This window comes from Odocoileus virginianus, chromosome 4 (genome assembly GCF_023699985.2).
Source record: "Odocoileus virginianus isolate 20LAN1187 ecotype Illinois chromosome 4, Ovbor_1.2, whole genome shotgun sequence".
In the NCBI taxonomy this organism is placed as follows: Eukaryota; Metazoa; Chordata; class Mammalia; order Artiodactyla; family Cervidae; genus Odocoileus; species Odocoileus virginianus.
Window position 1 is genome coordinate 46,846,159 of NC_069677.1, and position 20,278 is coordinate 46,866,436.

Consider the following 20,278-nt stretch of genomic DNA (forward strand, 5'->3'; position numbering starts at 1 on the left):
TTTAGCAGACATTGAGGACTTTTTTGCCTGTAGCAATTATTCCTGTGGTTGTTTGTCAAAAGGTGATTTTCTGTCTCCATTATTTCTTCTCCATTTATGAATTGGAATTCTCCTGTGTTGAAGAGCTATTGCTTCTCTCCTATTTATTTAATTATTCACATATTCATTTTTATCAGTATGGATATATCCAAAATATACAAAGAACTCACATAATATTGAAAATAAATATCTTGATTTAAAAAATGGGCAGAGGATCTAATTAAACATTTTATTCCAAAGAAGACAAACAGATGGCCAACAGGAAAAGATGCTCAACATCACTAATCATCAGAGAAATGCAAATCAAAACAAAAATGAGATACCACCTCACACTTGTCAGAATAACTATGATAAAAAAGATAACAAATAACAAATATTGGCAAGGATGCAGAGAAAAGGGAACTCTTGTGCTGTGTTGGTAGGAATGTAAACTGTGCAGCCTCTATGGAAAAAAGTATGGAGAATCCTCAAAAAATTAAAAAGAGAACTACCGTATGATTTAGCAGTTCCACTCCCGGGTATTATCAGTAGAAAATGAAAGCACTCCTATATTCATTGCAGTAGTATTACAATGGTCAAGACATGCAGGCAGTCTAAGTGCCTATCAATAAATGAATGGATGAAGAAAATATGACACAATTGCCACGTATACTCAGTTATAGAAAAGAATGGAATCTTAGCATTTGCAAAAACATGGTTGAAACTAGAGGATATTAATGCTAAGTGAAATAAGTCAGAGAATGACAACTGCTGTATGGCTTCACTTACATGTGGAATCTAAAAAACCAAAGAAGTGAACAAGCATAATAAAATAGAAACAGAATAAACAGGTAGATGCCAGAGGGGAGAAGGACAGGGAGAGGAAAGAAATAGGTGAGAGAGATGTATGAGTTACAAACTTCCAGTTGCAAAATAAATGAGCCACAGGTATGAAATGTAAAGTGTGGGGAACAGAGTCAATAACTATGTAAAAAAAGTAAAGTGAAAAATATTTGCTGAGAAAATATTTTGAAAATGAAGTTATAATCATGTTTGAGAAAATTTGAAATATTCTGGAATATTGCAATCAGAACTAGGAATTATTTCTGTAGGTTATTTTTTTTTTTTTGCCTGTGATAACTATGTTGTCAACTGCACATAATTCTTCATAATCTAGGATCACTAGACTTATAAAGATAACCCCACCATTCATTTCTGACTTACTTAGTGGAACATTCTTCAGCTGAATAATTTTAAGTTATAGAAAGCTTCCCAGTTTTATGAAACACAGAGCCTTGTCTTGTTGGAAATGTCACCACATAAATCATTGTTGGTAATCTGGCTGCTGACCTGACACCACCTACTTCTGTCAGCGCTACAACTGAACTGAGTAAACTTTGTGCATACGAATTCAGAAGTTGTGAGTGAATATGAAACTTATAACTGCCTAATAACCACTAGGAGCCAGAAGTATTGAACTGTAGTCAAGCAAAATTCTCACCATCCATGTGAGTTTTGTGTTTTTGAATGCTACGAAATTTTTGCTGAAAAGATTATCATTCTAAACGCACACAGCAGATTATCTTTATAAATGCACAACTCATTTTGGTTGCTATCAAGTGGGTGCAGAATGAAAAGTATAGAGTCTCTTCAATTGATGCCAGAATCTCTGGTAGAGAATGAATGTTTTATTATTCATTTTAGGAAAAATAACTTGACCCTGTGAGTAGGGAAGTCAGGAGCTTATCTAATAAGAAATGTCTAAGCTACTTGACACAGGAACGTGAATAGACTGTTTGGCTCCATTGGGAGAAGAGTCAGAGGAGAGGGTCTGTGAAACGAGGCAGGGCAGTGGTGAACAGTGGCCGTCTGCTGAAGCCGTCACGAGCTGGGCCCCATCTCTGCCAACATTGTCTCACTATAACAAACATCTTTTTGTTTAAGAATAATAGATCTCCCACTGTTCATCGGCAGGTGGTAGAGGTTGGGACTTTTGTTTTCAACACAATATAACTGGTAATTTTGACAAGAACATATCAACTCCATAGCATCTTTAATTCTGTTCTTCCATGGTTCCTTTATAATATACTCCATGCAGAAAGTTCTTCCCTTGATCCTGGATAACAATGCCAGGAGACCTGATTTCTTTGATCACTGTTGGGGAACGCAGCAAAGTCCTGAGACTTCTTTAAATTGCAGAACACAGTCTCATTTTAGAAATTAGTCCCACTGTCTAAGCTTCTAACTTTGCTGAAGCCACGGTACTGCCTCCCCCTCAGGTAAGGAGGTAAGGCCTGCTACAGGAGGGTTGCGGACTCCTGGGGAAGGTACAAGGTTGGCCATTTCTGAATTGCTTCTTTTCTGCTCCCCCCACCCCCACACTCCTATTACCTCAGTCCCTCCTGTCTCTAGTTAGGACATTTTTTAAAAAATGGAACTACATTAAGAAAAAAATTTTTTTTGCCTGCACTGGGTCTTTGTGACTGCACACGGGCTTTCTCTTGTTGCAGCATGTGGGAGCTACTCTCTCGTCAGTGTACGTGGGCTTCTCATTGTGGTTGCTTCTCTGATTGCAGAGCAAGGGCTCCAGGCACGTGGGCTTCAGTAGTTGTGGCGCATGGGCTTAGTTGCCCTGAGGCCTGTGGGATCTTCCCAAACCTTGTCTCCTGCAGTGGAAGGTGAATTCTTAACCACTGGACCACCAGGAAAGCCCCCTGAATGCTTTTTTATTTCCAGATAGAATGACCTCAAAACTGTTCGCTAAGTTCTCTTAGTTCATCGCCCTTGTTCACTGCCACTGTAATCACGGCACCAGCAGTGGCTGTGCTTTCTCTGATGTCCTAGATATGAACAACCTCAGGTGCCTTATAATTCGGAAAGCCTTACATTCTCTTGACTGTATGATTCTGTGAGGTCGACGTGATGGGAGACAACAGAGGGGTATTTAAACTTGGTAGCTATTAAAACCCCAAATCAAAGAGTGTTTAGCTTGCTTACAGGGCACGTTCTTGTCACTGAGGCCTCCTCTTTTGTTTCTTGAGACAGAGAATGTCTAAGTCAGGAGTCTGACCTGAGCACCAACGTTTGTCATAAAATTCGGGCTTTATTGCCTCCTTTTTGTATCACCGGTGAATAACTGCAAAAAATTTCTCATCTTTTACCCTTTCCCTATATTCTATCAAAAGGAGATTGTTGCAAGTATATAAGCATACACCCAAAGCAGCTGAACTTTCTCCCTCCCCACCTTTTTTTGGGGTAGCTGAGCACTTTATCACCTCAGACTTATTTAAACCTTTTTTAATTGGAGGATAATTGCTTTATAATATTGTGTTGGTTTCTGCCATATATCCACCTGAATCAACCACAGGTATACACATGCCCCCTCCCTCCTGAACCCCACTCCCATTTCCCTCCCCATCCCCCACTTCTAGATTGTCCAGAGCTCTGGGTTGAGCTTCCTGAATCACACAGCAAATTCCCACCTGCCATCCGTTTTACATATGGTAACATATAGGTTTCCACGCCAACCTCTCAATCTGCTCCACCCTCCCCTCCCCACACTGTGTCCTCAAGTCTGTTCTCTATGTCTATGTCTCCACTGCTGCCCTGCAAATAGTTTCATCAGTATCATCTTTCTAGATTTCATATGTATGCATTAATATATAACATTTGTCTTTCTCTTTCTGACTTACTTCACCCTGTATAATAGGCTCTAGGTTCATCCACCTCATTAGGACTGACACAAAAGCACTTTTTTATAGCTGAGTAATACTCTATTATATACATGTACCACAATTTCTGTATCCCTTCATCTGTTGATGGACATCCACATTGCTTCCATGTCCTAAGCACCTCAGATTTTTAGCCTTATGGATTTTGAGCATGTACTTCTGCATCTGAGAGTTATCTTTCTGTCCATCCTTTCCAGGCAAACATTATATTCTGTAACACGCATGTATCACAGTCCACAAACCACAGTATATCAAGTGGACTGTGCTGCTGAGGCTGCCACTGTTTTTGTAGGCTCCTGTATCTCTCTGATCATGCTGGTTATAGAAATCTTTGATCAAGTTGGGAATCCACGGGCCTCTAAGCCAGTCTCTTTGTAGAAACAGAAGTAGCCCTTCCTTTCAGGTTTCATACCTTCCTTCCACTAGGACCTGATTCATCTTTATTTGGGGGCTTCTTTTTACTTCTCCCAAACATTCAGCCTCTTCTCTCAAATGTTATTTACCTCAGTGGATTGAGGCTTTTGGAAAACAAAAGCCAGATAAGTCGAGGGAGAGATTACTTCCGATTTCTTGCTACATACATAATTCTTTAGGTAAGGAAGGGAAGGGGAAAACACAAGTGGAAAAAATTAGAGCTCAAAGCATTAATCAGTCATATTCATTCATTCTAGAGGCAATTATAGGAGAAAGAAATGGCACCCCACTCCAGTACTCTTGCCTGGAAAATCCCATGGACGGAGGAGCTTGGTAGGCTGCAGTGCATGGGGTAGCTGAGTCGGACATGACTGAGCAACTTCCCTTTCACTTTTCACTTTCATGCATTGGAGAAGGAAATGGCAACCCACTCCAGTGTTCTTGCCTGGAGAATCCCAGGGCTACCATCTATGGGGTCGCACAGAGTCAGACACTACTGAAGCGACTTAGCAGCAGCAGCAGTAGCAGAAACAATTACACTTTAAAAAAAAAAAAAAAAAAGACTATCTTTTTTTAAGTGCAGTTTTAGGTTCACAGCAAAATCAAAGGGCAGGTACAGAGACTTCCCATATATTATTATTTTCTGCCCGCCCCGACCCCCTGCCCTCATGCATAGTCTCCTCCATTATCAACATCCTCCACTAGAGCAGTAGATTTGTTACAAGTGGTGGATTTACAAGGACACATCATTATCACCCAAAGTCCATTGTTAACATCACCCTTACACTTTTTTTTCCAAAAGAGAATAGTTTTATAGAAATATGTTACATTTATAGCCATGGAAAAATATTCACAACATATTATTTCCACAGCAAGTTAAAAACTGTATCAGAATGATTCCAACGTTGCAAGAGAAACTTCAGCTATGTACATAGCAAAGTTTAAATGGATATATGTCACCATGTAACAGCAGATAGCTTGGATAGCACTGGAATTCACACAACCTAAGTAACCCTTTCAGTAGTTAAAACTGGTGAAGACATCTGAGATTAACTCAGGACTCACTGATACTAAATTTTATTGTTTAATATTTTTTCTGTAATTTACTATATGAGTCTAAGATCTGAAAGTACTAGCAATACAGAGTATATTGAGGTTCACAGCTTTACTTACCACAGTAAAAAACTTCTAACTACATTTTAGAGGGAAGTGTGATGAGGATGTATCTTGAGATATAGTTGGATAAAGTTTCTTAAGAAAAAGAGAAAGGACTGAACTGTTTGTTTTGTGACTCTAGGGGTTAAGAAAGTGAAATAGGAATTGGCGGAGAAATTAAATTGGAAATCAGGAATTCTGTGCAATAGTCACCTCTAGACAACGATTTCGTATCGTGGAGAGGCGGCGGAGGCGAGACGAAGAGGAGTAGGCCAAGATGGAGGGAAATGGTCCTATGAGTCTTAAGGTCCCACTACCCCTCAGAGTTAGTTCTCTTTAAGTACAAGAAAATTCCCAGTCATCAGAAGCCCTCTCCTATACGGAAAGAAGTATTCTGATGGGTTTGTGTCTCCAGATGCTGTAAACAAAAGCAAAGCCGAGCTCAGGCGAGGATGGCGCTCGCTCACTGGGGTGCTTGTGCACTCAGGACGCCTCAGGGTGCTGGGAACCTATGAAGTCACGACGGAAGACGCTGCGCTTTAAGGTCTAGAATTAGGACGTGCCGACTTGGCTCCACGTTAAAATAAAAAATAGAAGTAGTTCTACGAATCTTTTGTAGAAATCTTCCGCCTCCGCCAGGCCCGGCCTCTCCCGGGACGCCATCCAGAGGCCCCAAGGACTCCAGGCCAGACTCACGGCAGCCAGAAGCGCCCCCGCCCACTGAAGCCACCCTGAGGCACGCCTCGGCAGCGCCAGGGCTGCACCCGCTCCCGAGCTGCACCCGCTCCTAGTGCGCAGGCGCGGAACGCTCGCCGCCGGCCTCGACCGGAGCCCCAACGACCACGCCCCCGCTTCAGCCCCAGCTGTGGGCAGTTTACTTTTGAACCACGGCCCCGCGCTCTTTCTCATTGGCTGAGGCTACGCAATTGAAGGTTGCCGGGAGACTGCGCCTGCGTCATGAGGCGCCCGAGCTCCGCCTCTTCTGAGCACCTGAAGGCCTCAGGGCGGAGGAGGGCGGGGACGCCAAGCAGCCCTCAGCATCCGTCCGGAGGCCGTGCCGCTCTGCCGCTGCTAGTGGAGTTGCCCGGTTTCCCGTCCTCACGGTGAGTTTAAGGAGCTTTTCTTCGGTCCGAAAAGGCGGCTGTGGTGCCCTCCTCTTTGCTTGTGTCTGAGGCTTGGTAATTCAGAGGGCTGGCATGGGTCCTGCGTCTCTTCCCTCTTGTCCCGGGTGAAGAGTTGGGGGAACCTTGTTTTCCCTCCCGCCGGGATGGAGCTGCATTTCCGTGAGAGAGAAGGCCCTCTGTGGTGGGGTGGGGAAAGGGGCGACCTCTCGGGGGTCGGAGTGGGGGACGCCGAGGCGCGTGGGGAGAGAGGCCCGGAAGGATTTGTCGTAAACCTTCGAGAAAGGGAAGGTGAAGGAAGGGCTCTGGTGTTTTGAGCCCCTTCTCTGGCAGACGTTCTCACCGGAATTAACAGGGTAGGTGTTGTTATACCCATCTTACGGATGTGAAACGGCAGTTGTGAGAGGTGCTAGATAAAACACCTCCCCGGACTCTCAGCATTTACGTGGCAGAACTGAGAGATGAACACACGTACTGATGGAAATAACCTAAATCAAGATTTGTGATCTTTAACTGGCATAATCTTTCACTCCTATGAGTGCTGCTTGCCTTCCAACACTCAGCAGTCCAGCATGACCGTGAAGGTTTGCTCCGTCATCACCATTGTTGGCTAATGTTTTCGAGGTACTTGACTCTGTAAAAAGAGGTCCTTTGTGACAGTTTATTTGGTCACAGATTGGTGGGGATTTTCAAGTTACAGTGATACCTCTCCTGCTGCTCCGCAGCTATTGATACTTGTCACTACTTTAAAAAACACACACACACAGTGAGGCTTAGGGAAGGTAAGTGTCAAAGATAGTGATACTTCCTATGCTGTCGTACTTAACTTTTTTTGAGAATGTGAATCTAGAACATTAAGATAAAATAATTTCATTTCAGAATAAAGATAAAAGAATCCGAAAAAGTTAAAGAAGATATATATTCAGTCTCCAAACCAGAAAGTCAACTAAGTGGTAAGTTCTGGGAGATTGAGTGAATACCAAAGAGATTTTCAGTAAAATTTTAAACTGTAAGATGATTTTAATTTTTGACTCTTTTTTTAAAAAAGAGTGCATGTTGGTGGTATGTAAAATTCGAAGCATGTAGAAGGATCATAAAATGAAAAGTAAACAACTCTCTTATCTGACCTATACCTTAAAGTTAGTCACTGTTAACCCTTGTTTACCCTGCTGCTGGAAATTTTACAAGAATGTGTGCATCTTAATACAAACACACACGTTTAACACTTAGAGATCTGCAAGTTGAATTTATTAAGTTGTTGGAGTACCTTTTTACCATGCATCTACATATTTTCTGCATTCCTTTTTTTTTTTAAGGTTTTTTTTTTTTTTTTGGTGTGGACCTTTTTTATAAACTCTTGGTTGAATTTGTTATAATATTGCTTCTGTCTTATGTTTTGGGTTTTGGCTCCAGGGCATGTTGGGATCTTAGCTCCTGGACCAAAGATCAAAACCAGCATCCCCTGTATTGGAAGGCAAAGTCTTAATCCCTGGACTGCCAGGGAAGACCCTGCATTCCTTTTTTATTTATTTTTATTTTTAATTGGAGTATAATTGCTTTATAATGTTGTGTTGGTTTCTGTCATACAACAGTGTGAATGAGCCGTAAGTATGTGTGTAAGTACACATACACACTCCCTCTTGATCCTTTCATTCCCCCACTGCATTTCTTTTTAATCACCAGGTAGCTGTAATTTGGGGCTTCCCTGGTGGCCCAGCTGTGGAGGGAGAAAAAGAAAAAAAGAGAGAAATCTGCCTGTGATGTAGGAGACACTGTTCAGTCTTTGAGTTAGGAAGATCCCCTGGAGAAGGAAGTTGCAACCTGTACCAGTATTCTTGCCTGGGAAATCCCATGGACAGAGAAGCTTGGCGGGCTACAGTCTATGGGGTGGTGAAAGAGTTGGACACAATTTAGTGACTAAACAACAATAACAGCAGCTATCCCTTAAAGTAAGAGACCATAGTTTAGCTACTCTGGCAAGATGAAATTTTGATCTTAGTTGATGTTAGTTTTAACGTTGCTTTTCAGCAAACATATTGCTGAATTTTCCACCAAGTATGTATTTTCACTTTGAAAAATATTTTTTAAAAAGGCAAAGAAAATCTTGACTCCTCATATCAGTTGCTCATTAAATTGCATTAATGGGCTTCCTCTGGTGGCTCAAATGGTGAAGAATCTGCCTGCCTGCAATGCAGGAGACCTGGGTTTGATCCCTGGGTCGGGAAGATCTCTTGAAGAAGGGAATGGCTACCCATTCCAGTATTCTTGCTTGGAGAATTCTGTGGACAGAGGAGCCTGGTCTTTTTTTAGTCTGAGGGAACAGGTTGATGTCAAAATGCAGGAAAACAGTACAAATGGGCAGAGTTAAAAATCAGATCTGACCATAGAAATTTTTTTGTTTTGTTTTGAGTTAGGTGATCCTTCATTATTTTTGTACATTTCTTCTTCTTCTTCTTTTTTTAATCAGTTAGGGCCACAAAGACGTGAGACCCAGCTTGGGTGGTGGCACTTCTTGAATTTTCCCAGATGTATAGCTGACTCACTGTCTTAAGTCCTAGAGCAAGTCATCTAACTCTATGATGTAGCAAATTTCTCTTCAGAGGTGGTAAACTGTAATGAATGTTTTATAACCATTCATGTTTAGAGATGAAAGACTAATGCATTAGGGAATTAAGGCTTTTAAAAAATAGTTTACCCAGGAGAATGATATTTTTGGTATGCCCAGTTCTCCATCCTCTGTCAGTGCTGACCATACATAATAAGCTGGTTAGACACTGTGGAGACTCCATAGAAAATTAACTTTGTGAAGAGAGACTGCATAAAAACTTGAGAAGTTCAATAATGTGTTTGTTTTGACACTTAAGCACAAGAAATCTGAGAAATAATTTATAAGTAGATGATTTAGCTTCAGGTTTGTTTCTGAAAAGATTTCTTTTTTATATTTCTTGGTGACTTAAAAGGGAAGCAGGAAATCTTGAACTAAGTTGTCAGTTTGTCCTTTGTCTCTTAGTCCCCGCTGGAGGAAAATAACATTTTACTTGGGTCGTTTTAATTTTTTTGCTTTTTAAAATTATAGAATAATAGAAATTGATTCCAAAATTAATTAGGCAGGGGTGAGCCTGGCTGGGTAATAGGCAAGACACTTAAACATTTTTAAAGTTTTTTTTTTATTGTTTTGAAACTTACATATATATAATTTACCATTTTAACCATTTTTAAGTGTATAGTCAGTGGCATTAAGTACATTTCACACTATTGTGCAGCCATCACCATCTATCTCCAGAACATTTTCATCTTCCCAAAGTGAAGCTGCACTCATTAGACAATAACACTTCAACTCTCCTAGCCTCTGGCAACCACCATTTTACTTTGTCTTTGTAGACTGTGCTTATTGGCTTTTATATTATGTGCATTTTTCACGTCTATTGTGATCATACATTTTTTTCTCCATTGACCTAAGTGAGTAATTTTCTGTTACTGAGTTAACTTTACATTTCCAAAAAGAACTGTATTTGGTTCTGTACTGTATTCTTTTAATGTGATCAGGATTTGTTTTTGCTAATATTGTGTTCAGGATTTTACATCAGTATCCATTTTTGTAATTGTTCTATTTTTAGTTTTGAGCTGTCTTTGTTAGGTTTTGCAGTTGTGTTATACTATCCTCAAAACAGTTTGCAAACGTGCTTTCTTGTATTCCTGAGCAGTAGTACAAGTAATTGTTTCTTAACCACTTGGATGAACCCACCAGAGAAGCTTTCTCCCTTTCCCACCTTTTTTTTTTTTTTTCCCCAGAGTAGCACTTTTCCAGCTTGTGAATTTCTCTCATGATTTGGTTTATCTTCTCTGATCAATTTTGGTATTGGAACTGACGGTAGAGAATAGTTAATTTCTTGTAGACTTTCAAATATAGTAGCATAGGTATTCTCTGTAATTTTGGCTTTCCCCATATTTGGCTTATTTCCTTTTTTTAATGCTAAACTTAGTACATTGTTGTTTCTTTCTTAATCCTCTTGTTTGCGTTGCATTGCACGCTTAGTTGCTCAGTCATGTCCAACTGTTTTGTGACTCAGTGGACAGTAGCCTGCCAGGCTCATCTGTCCATGAGATTCTCCAGGCAAGAATACTAGAATGGGTTGCCATTTCCTACTCTAGGGCATCTTCCCAACCCAGGGATCGAACCCCGGTGTCCTGCATTGCAGGCAGATTCTTGACCATTTGAGCCACCAGGGAAGCCCCTTATTGCTGCATAACCAGTCCCACATTTTAGCACTTAAAATTTAAAACAATTCCCTTGGGTCAGGAATCTCGGAGCAGGTTAGCAGTCTGCTTCTGGCCTGTGGTCTCTCATTATGTGGCCCATGGTCTCTCATGATGTTGCAGTATTGCCAGATTTTACTGGACCTGAAGTATCTGCTCATTATGTAGTTGCTTGAGTTTTCAGGTTCTTGGGGGTTGTTAGACTAAGGGTCTTAGTTTCTTGCCACAGCGGTGGACCTTGGTCTGCTTGCAACGTGGCATCCTCCTTCCCTTAGTGAGAGTGATCTAAGAGAGATGGAGAGAGCCAGAGCATTCCAGAAAGAAGCCTGGTCTTTTATTAAAAAATCGTAAAGTTACATCTGCTGTATTGTTTCTTAAAAGGGAGTTACTAAGTCCAGCCCATGCTCAAGAGAAGGGAATTACAAAAAAAAAAAAGAAGGGAATTACAAAAGGATGTGACAAGTAGGAGGTAGAGGTCCATCTTGGAAGCTTCCTATCATAGATAGCTAAAGGTTTGTTTATTTAAAGAGCCAGGCCTCGGGTTTATCAATTCTAACAGTTTTCTGTTTTCTAATTCACAGTTTTCTTCATGAGTTAGAATTGTTCTTTTCTTTTGCTTTTCCTAGGTTCATTTTCTCCGCCTCCCCCCCAACTTTTTAAAAAAGATGAGCCCTTTTTATATTACTTCTTTATTTATTAACGAATGAATTGCATCTTGGCTGGGTAGAGAATCCTTAGGTCATATCCTTTTCCTTCCTGACCCTTGTGGGTATTGACTGCTGCATTGTCTTTTAACATTTCTAGTTGCTTTGAAGGTATTCTGTTTATCTACTGCTGTGTAAGAAATAGAAGGTTTGGAAGCCTGATGTCCAGGATGACTTTTTCACTCACATGTCTGGCACCTCATTGCTCCTCCACTTGGCCTCATCAGCAGAGCAGGATAGAATTTTTACATAGCAAAGAGGCAGCAATCTGCTAGGCTACCTAAGGGTTATATCCGGAACTGTCATACTGTCGCTCTGTATCCTGTTGGTCAGAGCAGTCACACGTCTTGCCCAGATCTTTTTGAGGGGAGAATAGATTTCATCTCTTGAGAGAATACCAGCAAAGTCACATCTCAGAATAATATATCTGAGAAATAATTTTTGTGGCCATCTTTAGAAATTATAGTCTCCCAGAGAATTTTGAGATCATTATGTTTTTATTTTCCTTTTTTTAAAGTGTCTTTTCTGCCTAGATGCATGTGGGATTGTCTTTATTTCTTTATTTAAAATTTTAGCATTTTAAATTGGCCTTTTAATTTGTTGAAAGTAAAAGAGAATTTAGGTTTATAATGGAAAACAGCAGCCTCCTGCCCTCATGTTCCTGAGTCTTGATTCCTGCTCTCCAGAAGCAGTCATTTCATTCCATTTAAATATTTCTTTTGGTATTCTATATTTTTAAATAATTGGCTTTTGATGGGATTTCTTGATTTTTCATTTTTAGGTATGTATTGACTTCTTATAAGGGAAGATTAAGATAAATTCTTAAACACTGTTTCCTTCCCTATTCCCTCCCCCCTACATAACTTTTTCATTTTCTTAATTTGAGCTGTTACAACAAACCTACCTTAAATAGCAATCATTGATTTCTTAAACAACAATCATTGATTGCTTGCAGTTTTGTAGGCTTGTTAGTCCAGGATCATGATGCTGGCACAGTTGGGTTCTGGCCAGAGCTCTTCCTGCTGTGCCTTCATATGGCAGAGAGCAGAGACAGAGAGGGAGCAAGCTCTGCATCTCTTCCTTTAAGGGGCTCATCTCATTCATGAGGGCTCAACTCTCAAGACCTAATTACCTCTGCCTCATTTATACTATCACATTCAGGGTTAAGATTTTAACATATGAATTTTCAGGAGACACATTCAATCCATAACAGTCATGCTTTTTGGTAAAATCAGTATTAATATTTATAATGTTATGATTAATGGGACAACTGAGTTATATAATGTGCTGTAATATTTCCTTTTTTCATGACTCCATCATTTTCTCCTACACTTAGTTTTCTCATTACCTCTCAGTATGTTCAGACACATGAAATATTGTCTGTTCCATTCATTTACTTAAAGACATTTCTTCTGGATTTCTGTCTTCTTCCTCTAGACTTTTTCTCTAGGCTTGCTGCACAGTTGTCTAGGATTCCATTTCACAGTTACTCTGGTGAGGATTCTTGTTTTTCTTGTCTTCCTGCAGTAGTTTTTCTTTCTTTCTTTTTTTTTTTAAAGAAATGGCAGGTAGTGGGTGTTTCAAAACCCAGGTAGTGGGTTTTGAGATCTCTTGTGTCAAACTATCTTTAGACTACTATCAAAATTTACTTTTTCTGGATGTACAGTTTTAGGTTGGAAGCCATGTTTTCCTATTAAAGAATTGCTTCATTGTCTTCCAGTTTCCAATGTTGTTGTTACACACAGCATAGCTAAATCCAAGATCCTCATCCCAGAAAGTACTCATTGAAAAAGTTTTTTGCTCCTTTTCTCCCCTCAAGAGTCTAGACTGGTTATGGAAGATTCCTGGTACATAAAATTTCATACTAGTTTCTGGGAGAACTAGCCCTTAAGCTTGATAGCCACTTTTATCTTCTGTTTCTCAGGCAGCACCCAGAGTTAGGAAGTTCCTAACCTTACATATTAATAGTTATTTTCAATCAGGCTTACTTCTGTTAGCCAGTCTTCACTTCTCACGAATGTGTTAGCTAAAATCAATTTTTCATAACATCTAGAAGAGGGTAATTTGAGAGTAGATTTGGTTTCTGTATCTTCAAGTTATCTACACACTTCTGATTTAATTTTGTTAAAAATATATGCTATTTGTTGTTGTTCAGTCACTAAGTCATGTTGGACTCTTTGCGACCCCATGGACTGCAGCATGCCAGTCTCCTCTGTCTTCCACTGTCTCCTAGAGTTTGCTCAAATTCATGTCTTTTGAGTTGGTGTTGCTATCTAACCATCTCATCCTCTTTTGCCCCCTTTTTCTTTTGCCTTCAGTCTTTCCCAGCATCAGGGTCTTTTCCAATGAGTTGGCTCTTCACTTCAGGTGGCCAGAGTATTGGAGCTTCAGTTTCAGAGTCAATCCTTCCAATGAATATTCAGGGTTGATATCCTTTAGGATTGACGGGCTTGATCTCCTTGTAATCCAAGGGACTCTCAAGAATCTTCTCCAGCACCATGATTTGAAAGCATCCATTCTTCAGCACTCAGCTGCCTTTATGGTCCAACTCTCATATCCATACATGACTACTGAAAAAACTATAACTTTGTATGGACCTTTGTTGGTAAAGTGATGTCTCTGCTTTATAATACACTGTCTAGGTTTGTCTTGAGCTTTCCAGGTGGCTCAGTGGTGAAGAATTTACCTGCCAGTGCAGGAGGCTTGCATTTGATCCCTGGGTCGGGAAGATCCCCTGGAGGAGAGCATGGCAACCCACTTCAGTATTCTTGCCTGGATAATCCCATGGACAGAGGAGGGCTACAGTCCATGGGGTCATAAAGAATCAGACGCGACTTGAGTACACATGCTTGCAGTAGGTTTGTCATAACTTTCCTTCCAAGAACAAGTGTCTTTTAATTTCATGGCTGCAGTCCCCATTCACAGTGATTTTGGAGCCAAGAAAATAAAATATGTCACTCCTTCCATGTTTTCCCCTTCTGTTTGACCAGATGCCATGATCTTGGTTTTGTTAATGTTGAGTTCCAAGCCAGTCTTTTCATGCTCCCTTTTTACCCTCATCAAGAGGCTTTATGGTATCTCTTCACTTTTTGCCATTAGCATGGTATCTGCATATCTGAAGTTGTTGCTATTTCTCCTGGCAGTCTTGATTCCAGGTTGTGTTTCATCTAGTCTGGCATTTTGCATGGTTTACTCTGCACATAAATTAAATAAGCAGGGTGACAATCCCTTGTCGTACTCCTTTCCCAATTTGGAACCAGTCAGTTCCAGGTCTGGTTCTGACTGTTGCTTATTGACCTGCATACAGGTTTCTCAGAAGACAGGTCAGGTGGTCTGGTATTCCCATCTCTTTAAGAATTTTCCGGTTTGTTGTGATCTACAAAGTTAAAGGCTTTAGCATAGTCAGTGAAGCAGAATTAGATGTTTTTCTGGAATTCTGTTGCTTTTCCTATTATCTAGTGGATGTTGGCAGTTTGATCTCTGGTCCCTCTGCCTTTTCTAAACCCAGCCTGTACATCTGGAAGTTCTCAGTTCACGTACTGTTGAAGCCTAGCTTGAAGGATTTTTGAGCATTACTGTGCTAGCATGTGAAATGAATGCAATCATATGGTAGTTCAAACATTCTTTGGCCTTGCCCTTCTTTGGGATTGAAATGAAAACTGACCTTTTCCAGTCCTGTGGCCACTGCTGAGTTTTCTAAATTTGCTGACATTTTGAGTGCGGCACTTTAACAGCATCATTTTTTAGGATTTTAAGTAGCTCAGCTGGGGTTCCATCACCTCCACTAGCTTTCTTTATAGTAATGCTTTCTAAGGCCCACTTGACTTCACACTCAAAAGATGTCTGGCTCCAGGTGAGCGACCACACCATTGTGGCTATCTGGGTCATTAAGGCCTTTTTTTGTGTCATTCTTCTGTGTATTCTTGCCGTCTCTTCTTAATCTTTTCTGCTTCTGTTCGGTCCATACTATGTCTGTCCTTCATTGTGTCTGTCCTTGCATGGAATGTTCTCTTGATATCTCTCATTTTCTTGAAGAGATTGCCAGTCTTTTTCATTCTGTTGTTTCCCTGTTTCTTTGCGTTGTTCTCTTAAGAAGGCCTTCTTCTGTCTCCTTGCTCTCCTCTGGAGCTCTGTGTTCAGTTGGTATATCTTTTCCTTTCTCCTTTGCCTTTCACTTTTCTTCTTTCCTCAGCTATTTGTAAAGTCTCCTTAGGAACCACTTTGCCTTTTTGCATTTCTTTTTCAGTGACTCTGGTCACTGCGTCCTGTACAGTGTTGTGAACCTCCATCCATATTCTTCAGGCACCCTGTCTACCAGATCTGATTCTATCTATTCGTCACCTCTACGGACTACCCTATAGCTCAAATGGTAAAGAATCTACCTGTGAGGCAGGAGACCAGGGTTTGAACCCTAGGTTGGGAAGTTCCTCTGGAGAAGGGAATTGCAATCCACTCCAGTATTCTTACCTGGAGAATTCCATGGACAGAGAAGCCTGGTGGGTTACAGTCTGTGGGGTCACAGAGTTGGACATGACTGAGTGACTAACACAGTTTCGTCACCTCCACTGTATAATCATAAGGGGTTTAATTTAGGTCATACTTGAATGTCTAGTGGTTTTCCTTACATTCTTCAGTTTAAGCCTGAATTTTACAAAAAGCAGCTGATGATCTGAGCCAGTGAGCTCCAGGTCTTGTTTTTGCTGACTGTATAGAGCTTTTCCCATTTAGTGATGTCCATGTGTAGAGTTGTCTCTTGGGTTGTTGGAAGATGGTGTTTGCTATGACCAACATGTTCTCTTGACAAAACTGTTAGCCTTTGCCCTGCTTCATTTTGTACTCCAAGGCCAAACTTGCCTGTTAACTACAGTTATCTCTTGATTTCTTCTTTTTATATTCCAGGCCCTATGATGAAAAGGACATCTTTTTTTGGTGTTAGTTCTAGAAAGTATTGTAGGTGTTCTATATTTGCTATAGAAGTAACTTTTAAGACCAGGATATCTAATGCTTCCATTTTATGTAAGTTCAAGGGATATTTTCTTTACAGTATGGTTATTTTGAATATCCTTCTTCTAAAAAAAGTTGAACTTTTGGGATCCTTAAATGGGTTCCCAGGGAAAATGTTTTCTAACTTTTTAACAAGTATAGGATTTTGGAGGGAAAGATTGTTCAGTTTTAGGGTTACTTTTTGATACTTGCATTAAATAACTCTAATATTAAATCTAAATTGAATATATGTCCATTGTTTAAATTTTATTCCTTTGCAAAATGTTATTGTTTATTTCTTCATTATGAATTCTGACACCACTTAAATTGAAAAATGTTTTGTTTTTCTTGGGTGGTTTTTCAATTTCAGAGCTCTCTGTAGGTACAAGATAATCATATAGACTTCCCAACATGTAGGCACTTGAATTCATCTGCAGTGAATAATGTCATCTTCTGTTCTGTTGCTCAATTACTTTTGTTTCCTGGAATGCTTCACAGTTCAGGCTTATTAGTATCGCACATCTTGGCTCATTATAGTTCTTAATGTTGTTAGTCTGAATGGCGTATTTTCTGTTTTCAGATGTATTCTTGATAGAACGTTTCCTAAGCAGAAATTTTGCTGTTTTAAAATAGAAGAACCCTAAAACTAAGGTCTGACATTTTATTGCATTGGTCTCTTAAGGGGCAGTGTTTACTCAACCAGTATTGAGTGAGCGCCTGTTGTGTCAGGTTCTGCACTTAGACACAATGCCTGCACTTACTGCAGGCTTATATTCTAATGTATAGAAAAAGATTATAAAATCCTTTTTTATTATTTTTGTTTGCTTTTTTGGCTATGCCACGCAGCTTGCATGATCTTAGTTCCCCAACTAGGTGTCAAACATGAACCTTGGCAGTGAAAGCACCAAGTCCTAACCACTGAACCACCAGGGAATCCCCACAAGTCTTTCAAATAAAGTCCGTCTAAGTGCTAGAAAGTAGAAGTGCAGTGTTCAGTGAGATTAACAGGGGACCAAATCTGGGGAAGGAGGTGGGACTCAAGTTCAGGCTTGAAGGAGTTTGGTTTGGCACATGGTGAAGATGGGATGCATAGAACTATAAAGATTGAAGAGGTTTTTATGTTTATTAAAAGTACAATTAGTTATTTGTAGATGTTGTTTATTGAAACTTTTAAGTTTTTATAGAGGAGGATTTGGTAAGCTTTAGATTTTACCAGAATGGCACTTGGAAGGCTTGTTGGAAATAACCAGTAATAGCTTGCCAAGAAGTGAAGTTACTTATGTCAGAGAAGATCTCTGAGCTGTTGCTGGATTTCTTTCCTAAAGGAAAGATGACTGATGGTGTTCTTTAGCACTAATGCTCTAGTGGTCAGTAATTCATAATTACCACTATCAACACTTCATCTTTCAAACTTTATTGCCAGGACTAATTCAGAAATGTTTTTCCTTTCCAAATCTTCAAATTAACATTACTTTAGAATATTACACTGTGCTGATTCAGGGCTTTAAGCACATACACTAGTATTCTAATTCAAGAACCTGAAAAATTTATAGAACAGTTAGAAATTTAGTAACTTACTTTAGAAACTGTGGTTGAGTCAACTGGGAATATGAGTTGAAGAATGTAATTTTGCTGAGAATTAACTTGTTATTTAATAGTTTTTAACTATTCATCAATTGTGTATAGTTTTGATTTTGGCATCTTAGAATGTAAAAAGTTGCTCAGACTATTTATAATCATTAAGTAGACTTCCAACAGAACACCCCAAAGTAACTCTTAAAGGTTATCAATAATCAGTTATTAGGAATTAAATTATATAGAAAAGTTTTTTAGAAATCCTCTTGTAAATGACAAGTGCAATATATTAAGTTTGTAGGTTAACACTTAAAACTTTATATGTGTGCATATATGTCTTTGTTATGTGTAGAATTAAAATACTTTTTTCTCTCGACAGGAAATGCACAATTTTGAGGATGAGTTAACATGTCCCATTTGTTACAGTATTTTTGAAGATCCTCGTGTACTACCATGCTCTCATACATTTTGTAGAAATTGTTTGGAAAATGTGCTACAGGCATCTGGTAACTTTTATATATGGAGACCTTTACGCATTCCACTCAAGTGCCCTAACTGCAGAAGTATTATTGAAATCGCTCCAAGTGGTATTGACTCTTTACCTGTTAATTTTGCATTAAGGGCTATTATTGAAAAGTACCAGCAAGAAGACCATCCAGATATCATCACCTGCCCTGAGCATTACAGGCAGCCCTTAAATGTTTACTGTCTCCTGGATAAAAAATTAGTTTGTGGTCATTGCCTTACCATAGGTCAGCATCACGGTCATCCTATAGACGACCTTCAGAGTGCCTATATGAAAGAAAAGGACACCCCTCAAAACCTGCTTCAACAGTTAACTGACGCACACTGGACAGATCTTACTTGTCTTATTGAAAAGCTGGAAGAACAAAAATCTCATTCAGAGAAAATGGTCCAAGGTGATAAGGAAGTTGTTCTCCAGTATTTTAAGGAGCTTAGTGATACATTAGAACAGAAAAAAAAAATTTTCCTAACAGCTCTTTGTGATGTCGGCAATCTGATTAATCAAGAATATACTCCACAGATTGAAAGAATGAAAGAAATAAGAGAGCAGCAGCTTGAATTAGTGACACTGACAACATCTTTACAAGAAGAGTCTCCACTTAAATTTCTTGAAAAAGTTGACGATGTCCGTCAACGTGTGCAGATCTTGAAACAAAGACCACTTCCTAAGGTCCAACCTGTTGAAATTTATCCTCGAGTAAGCCAAGTGTTGAAAGAAGATTGGAGCAGAACAGAAATTGGACAAATTAAGAAACTTCTCATTCCTGAAATGAAGATCTCTTCAAAAAGGATTCCCTGTGCCTGGCCTGATAAAGAGGAAAAAGTTGAATTTTTTAAGATTCTAAACATTGTTATAGTTACACTAATTTCAGTGATACTGATGCTGATCCTCTTTTTTAACCAACCCATAATAACCTTTTTAAATGAAATCACTTCAATATGTTTTTCTGAAGTCTCTCTCTCTGTTTACCAAAGTTTATCTAAGAATGTGCACAATTTAAAGAATATACTATGTCACACTGTGTATTTACTGAAGGAATTCATGTGGAAAATAATTTCTCATTGAACATTCTAATCTGGATTATTTAAGTAGGCTTATTCTGTACAGCAGAGGCTAATGACCGTCGCAAGAGGAATATAGGGGCAGCGTGGATAAATAGCAAGCTAAAGTTTGTTAGAATTGCAGCAAAAATAATCCCTTTCATGCTTCTGTTGAATACAAAACATGTCATCAGAAGTTAGAAATGAGACAGAATGTCTGGTTTTCTGAAAACCAGAACAAAATCTAGTGATTACTTAAGTATTAATACATTATCCCATTTTTATCGGTTTGTAAGGTTGACTTACTGTTATAACATTCTCATACCAGTAGTGTTTTAGCATCATATATTGCAGTGTGGTTGGCTTTGCAGTTCTTTGTGTATAGTTTTTAATTAAAAATGTCAAAATTCCAAAAGATATAAACTAGACACTTTTGAATGGGCAAATAAAGATGGTGAGAAGAGGTTTTATATTTAAGTAGCTAAGTCAAAGTGATAGGGAATTTCTTATGTTAAAGATACGTTTGATCAAATGTACCTGATCCACACATATAGTGTGTTTTAGATTTAAGTGCCTATAGTTTCTGTAACATTCATTCCCAATAAAACTGTTGCTTTTGGAAATCTAGTGTTTTTAGGGACAAAACAGTAACATTTCCTAGCACTTACTGTCCTATGATTCATGTACATTTTAGGATTGTATTGATATTTGACTTTTGTGTAGTTTTTGTCTTATTAGTCATATCAGTTCTTGG

The 20,278-nt window shown here is 39.3% G+C and overlaps 1 protein-coding gene across 2 annotated transcripts; it reads left to right on the forward strand.

The window, feature by feature from the left end:
• The first annotated feature begins 6,181 nt into the window (after window positions 1-6,181).
• On the forward strand, window positions 6,182-20,147 carry TRIM59 (tripartite motif containing 59). 2 transcript variants are annotated; one of them, XM_020914845.2, is made up of 3 exons: window positions 6,182-6,421; window positions 7,319-7,392; window positions 18,338-20,147. In XM_020914845.2, exon 3 carries the CDS (start codon window positions 18,341-18,343, stop codon window positions 19,547-19,549), a length of 1,209 nt encoding a protein of 402 aa, XP_020770504.1. In that variant the 5' UTR covers window positions 6,182-6,421; window positions 7,319-7,392; window positions 18,338-18,340; the 3' UTR covers window positions 19,550-20,147. The 2 variants fall into 2 exon arrangements, with proteins under 2 accessions (XP_020770504.1, XP_020770560.1); XM_020914901.2 differs by lacking the exon at window positions 6,182-6,421 and adding an exon at window positions 7,133-7,221.
• The last annotated feature ends 131 nt before the right edge of the window (window positions 20,148-20,278 follow it).